This window comes from Hydra vulgaris, chromosome 09 (assembly GCF_038396675.1).
Source record: "Hydra vulgaris chromosome 09, alternate assembly HydraT2T_AEP".
Classification (NCBI taxonomy): domain Eukaryota; kingdom Metazoa; phylum Cnidaria; class Hydrozoa; order Anthoathecata; family Hydridae; genus Hydra; species Hydra vulgaris.
Window position 1 is genome coordinate 31,997,208 of NC_088928.1, and position 6,000 is coordinate 32,003,207.

General features: G+C 27.1%; 1 protein-coding gene across 2 annotated transcripts in view; it reads left to right on the plus strand.

The window, feature by feature from the left end:
- The window catches only part of LOC100207375 (uncharacterized), a 75,881-nt gene extending 71,420 nt beyond the window's left edge, over positions 1-4,461 (plus strand). For both annotated transcript variants that reach the window (XM_065805378.1, XM_065805379.1), the window contains 3 exons: positions 1,339-1,410; positions 2,349-2,372; positions 4,140-4,461. In XM_065805378.1, coding sequence (XP_065661450.1) covers positions 1,339-1,410; positions 2,349-2,372; positions 4,140-4,217 — 174 coding nt within the window. In that variant the 3' untranslated portion in view covers positions 4,218-4,461. The remainder of the gene's footprint in view (positions 1-1,338; positions 1,411-2,348; positions 2,373-4,139) is intronic.
- The last annotated feature ends 1,539 nt before the right edge of the window (positions 4,462-6,000 follow it).

Sequence of the window (6,000 nt, forward strand, 5' to 3'; positions counted from 1 at the left end):
AGATATCTTTGGGATTTTAGGTGAAAGTCATATTTTCTAGTCTTTTATTATTTTTTATCGTGATCAATTTTCATTGAAATCATCCATTTAAAAACGAGTAAATTAAAATGAATAAAAAAAACTTTAAAATTTAACTAACTTTTAAAACTTAAAACTGACTTGGAAATCATATTTTACTGTATTGATCTTTTGTTTACAAAAACATCACTCAATCATTGTTCTCTTTGTTTTTCTCTTCCATTTTTTTTCTCTTATTGCGTAGCTGTTATTTCCTGTTGTAGTAACTGTTTTCATAATTTTCGCCAAAACAACTTTCTTGGGCTCTTTTATCAATTGCAAGAAATTGATGTTAAAAGGTATTGTGTGACAATGACAAAAGTTGTTTTGCGACAATGAAAAAAGGTATTGTGTGACAATGACCAAAGGTATTGTTTGACAAAGATAAAAGGTATTGTGTGACTAACATACAGTATAAGGTATTGTGTGACAATGAGGTCTGTTATTATCAGATTACTAAATCTCATACTGCACCTCAGTAGGTTTTAGAAGATATTTAGAAAATGGTTTTATAGCATATATTGTCATCGTTATAATGGGTTATTTGGATTGTTGGGCTATTGTTCACAACTGATCTCTCATGGAACACAAATATCCAAACCCATTGCAAAGTCAGCATCTGCTAAGTTTGTAATGGTCTCTATTTGGTCATTGTTTTCTTACTTCTAATTCCACTCTCTACCCCAATAAATCTCTTCTCCTTTCATATATGTGATATTTTGTCATGTTCTTTTAATGATGGCCTTTTTTAGACAAAGTTCCAAAAACATTGTAAATGTAGTTAGATCTGCTTTGGCTGGCAAACATGGCCTTTTGTTAAATTCTTTCATATCTCCTAAAACACAATCTTTTGTGGCTCTACATTCAGCAAAGTTGCACTCTTTTTACTAAAGAAAATATATTCATCTTGTTTTGTTTTTATTTCAAATATTAGTACTTTGGAACTTACTCCTGTCTTTATGTTTTCCGGATTCAAATAATTTACAGCATTTAAATCTTTTGTCAACTTTTTGCTTATTAACTCTCTTATCTACTTTATAGCAATTTACTTTCTAATAATTGTAAATTTAAACAGCTGTTGTTTGGAGCTTTTGATTTGACACCCATGTTTATGTATCTTATAAGTATACACATATAACTATTACTATTAATTTTAAAGAGCTTGATCATGTTTTAGATGTTTTAGTAAGCTAAATTGTGATTATGCGCATAAAAAATAACTTTTAATACTATAACTATTTTTTAAATATAATAAGAACCTCAAAATATTTTTTATTTTAGCAAAACAGCAAGCTTCAAGATAATTATAACATTTTGCTGTCACTTCAAGAGCAACTGCTTTGCATGCAACAGGTTTGTTATTGTTTATTTGTGTGTGTGTGTGTGTGTGTGTGTGTGTGTGTGTGTGTGTGTGTGTGTTTATATATATATCCATCACTCCTTTGAGAGCTTCATTTGCCTCCTCAAAACTTTATCAAATGCAAGATCAAAAATATTGTCTTTAATTTTTGTAACACTTAATTTTTGAAATTTGTTTCCTAAATACCTAAATAAATACCTGTTTCCTAATAATATTTATGTATAATATTCCTAATATAATATTATATATAATATTCCTATAATATTCCTAATAATACCTAAAATACCTAAATAAATACATGTTTCCTAAATACCTAAAAAATTTATTGAACCCAACTTAATATGAAGGGTCTTTTGAATCTACAAATAGTTCATAATATTAAGATAATATTTTTTTTCATCTGTGTTAAGATTTCTTGCAGGCTAGTCTTCTTTAAACTTCTGTGTTTACTGTCTCATACAAAAAAGCAACAGTATTTAGTATAATTTTTGTTTATGTAACAAAAATTGTCCACAAAATTTATACACTTCCTTGGCATTTTGATTTGTCAAGTTATATGTACACTAGTAAATGAAAAAAAAACTAAGAGTAGATAATGTCAGAAACCTTAGCAAACGCACATAACTCATATCACTAGTTTTAAACATGAATATAACATTAGGTATAGTCAAACACACATAACTCGTATGCCAAGTTTTAAACATGAATATAACATTATTTGAATAATGTTTACATGATTCACACACACACACACACACACACACACACACACACACACACACACACACACACACACACACACACACACACACACACACACACACACACACAATTTGATTGATTGATATATGTATTTTAAAAATCTTTGCAAGTATTTTATACACAAACATTTATATAAGATTTTTATATTTATATCTTTTATTTTCTTTAGACTCAAATCAGAAGTGTTATCAGTGTAAGTCTTATTTTCAAACATTCTAACATTATTTATTAAGTGTTATCAGTGTAAGTCTTATTTTCAAACATTCTAACATTGTTTATTAAGTGTTATCAGTGTAAGTCTTACTTTCAAACATTGTAACATTGTTTATTAAGTGTTATCAGTGTAAGTCTTATTTTCAAACATTCTAACATTGTTTATTAAGTGTTATCAGTGTAAGTCTTATTTTCAAACATTCTAACATTGTTTATTAAGTGTTATCAGTGTAAGTCTTATTTTCAAACATTGTAACATTGTTTATTAAGTGTTATCAGTGTAAGTCTTATTTTTAAACATTGTAACATTGTTTATTAAGTGTTATCAGTGTAAGTCTTATTTTCAAACATTGTAACATTGTTTATTAAGTGTTATCAGTGTAAGTCTTATTTTCAAACATTCTAACATTGTTTATTAAGTGTTATCAGTGTAAGTCTTATTTTCAAACATTCTAACATTGTTTATTAAGTGTTATCAGTGTAAGTCTTATTTTCAAACATTGTAACATTGTTTATTAAGTGTTATCAGTGTAAGTCTTATTTTCAAACATTGTAACATTGTTTATTAAGTGTTATCAGTGTAAGTCTTATTTTCAAACATTGTAACATTGTTTATTAAGTGTTATCAGTGTAAGTCTTATTTTCAAACATTCTAACATTGTTTATTAAGTGTTATCAGTGTAAGTCTTATTTTCAAACATTGTAACATTGTTTATTAAGTGTTATCAGTGTAAGTCTTATTTTTAAACATTGTAACATTGTTTATTAAGTGTTATCAGTGTAAGTCTTATTTTCAAACATTGTAACATTGTTTATTAAGTGTTATCAGTGTAAGTCTTATTTTCAAACATTCTAACATTGTTTATTAAGTGTTATCAGTGTAAGTCTTATTTTCAAACATTGTAACATTGTTTATTAAGTGTTATCAGTGTAAGTCTTATTTTCAAACATTGTAACATTGTTTATTAAGTGTTATCAGTGTAAGTCTTATTTTCAAACATTGTAACATTGTTTATTAAGTGTTATCAGTGTAAGTCTTATTTTCAAACATTGTAACATTGTTTATTAAGTGTTATCAGTGTAAGTCTTATTTTCAAACATTCTAACATTGTTTATTAAGTGTTATCAGTGTAAGTCTTACTTTCAAACATTGTAACATTGTTTATTAAGTGTTATCAGTGTAAGTCTTATTTTCAAACATTCTAACATTGTTTATTAAGTGTTATAAATATAAAATTTATTTTTAATAACTGTTATCAAAGTATTTAAATTTTAAATAGAATTTAAAATTGCTTAGTAAATTTTATTTAACCTTTGACTAAAATTTGTTTTATTGAAAATATGACAAAACTGTTGACAATTTTTTTTGAAATTTTTCATATTACTCTGAAATTTGTTATATTAATCTAAAAAATTTTTATGTTACTCTAAAATTTGTTATATTAAACTAAAATTTGTTATATTATTCTAAAATTTGTTATATTACTCTGCAATTGTCTAATTTACACAGTTGTCATGAACAAAATAATTTTAATTTATAATAAAGAACAACAACAAAAGGCATAATACTTATTTCTTATAAAAAAGTATGAGTACTTTTTTCTTATAAAGAAGCATGAGTACATATGAATTATTTTTTAAATTTTAGGGTTAATCCAGATCAGACTAATTTTGAGGGTGAAGCCAGATTCCATTGACTTACTCTTTAGTTTAAAACTATGTTGATTAATTTTTTACTTACTTTTAGACAAGTTTTCCGAGAAATGACCCCCCGGTTTACACAAAAGAATCAGGTTCCAAAAGTTCTATTTGCGATCTTATGTAAACTACCTTGGGATTATCTTGTTATCTTAACTACTCACCAATGACTTTGATAATAAAATTGTTTTATATTTTTTGTATCGTTTTGATATAAAGGCTTGTACTGTAAAATATATTTAAATTTTTATTATTATTATTGTTATTTGCTAAAATGTATATAGTGTAAAATATAAATTTTTAACATACTGTATATTTACTGCATATTTATTATAGATAAGGTAATATTAAACAATTGAAAGCTTAAAAAACATTGTTTTTACTTCACCTCAGGTGCGTAAATCTTTTTCTGGGATGAGATGTGGATTTAACAGTGGGTCAGTGTCAAATCCTGGCATAGAATTGCAAATAAAAACTTTCTTTTTTTTGCTACCATTCTTTTACTCTTAAAAAAGCGTTAACTTCTTAGGGATTTTTTTGGTGGTTATGAATTTTTTTATTTTTTTGGCTTATACTGATTTGTATTGGTTTTTTTTGTACTTAACTTGAACTTTTTTTTAAATGTTATTAACTTTTCTAAAATATTTCTAACTAGTTTTTTTTTTTTTAATTTTTTAGATTTTATATCAAACTAATCTAGTTTTATAAAAGTGTGAAAAAGTTAAGGGAGGTAAAGTTTTTTTTATTGTTAGAATGTTTTGATTGGTAGAATGGTTTATTCATTGTTGCTTTTTTATCAAAATTTTTTAAATTTTGGCTGTAAAATTTTATTACAACCTGCAATTTTATTTTTTTATTCATTTTTTTTTGCCTTTTGTGTGACCATAGACTGCTCTCGCGTGCTTAATACAAAAGGATGATGGAAAAAAAGGAGGAAGTGAGAATTTTAGTCCAGATCTAATAAACGAAGGGTTGGGGGAGGGGGCAATAAAAGGGTGAATGGGAATTTTTTACAGAAAAGGAATAAAACAATTTAATTCTAATCTGGTTTGTGGTCAAATGCGCATTTTGTAACAGATGTTTTATCATAATTTTAATAGGATTTAATACTTATATAAGTTTAATTCTATAATTATAAATTGTTCCAGCAAGAGAGACACAAAAAGTTTTACAAATGTAACTAGTATTATTCTAAGCTGATTAGTTCATGTCAGTACAACTCTAATCATGCAGATTGTGAACCCGGTATGTAAGGTGAAAGCTCAAAGAACTAATTAGGACGAACAGATCAGTCGGATTACCCAAAATATTTACAATTCGTTGACCTATTGGTAAAAAGTTCTTTTCGCAAACCCCTCACACAAACAACCAGATCAGCATAAAAGTGTCTGAGTGCACAAAAAAACAAATATCCACAAAGACAGTAAAAGGCATTTGATATATTACAGACGTATCTATGTATATAATACAGTTATGAGGAATTGGATATAAGTCGATCTAGTACTACTCATACAGTTCGCGATCCAGGCATAGTAGGTGATAGCTGTACAAACCACTTTAAACGAATTTTTCAGTCGGAGTACCCGGAACATTTTCAATTCGTTGACCTGTAAGTGAGAGATTCTTACTGCTAACATCCCACAACGCCAAGAGACCAGTAGAAAAGCATTAAAGAGTACACCCTAATGAAATCCATAGCCCCAGCAAGAGAGGCACAAAAAGTTTTACAAATGTGACTAGTGTTATTCTGAGCTGATTGGTTCATGTCAGTACAACTCTAATCATGCAGATTGTAAACCCGGTATGTTTGATGAAAACTCATAGAACATATTAGAACAAACCAATCAGTTAGATTACCTAGAACATTTACATTTCGTTGACCTATTGGTGAAAAGTTTTTATTGCAAACC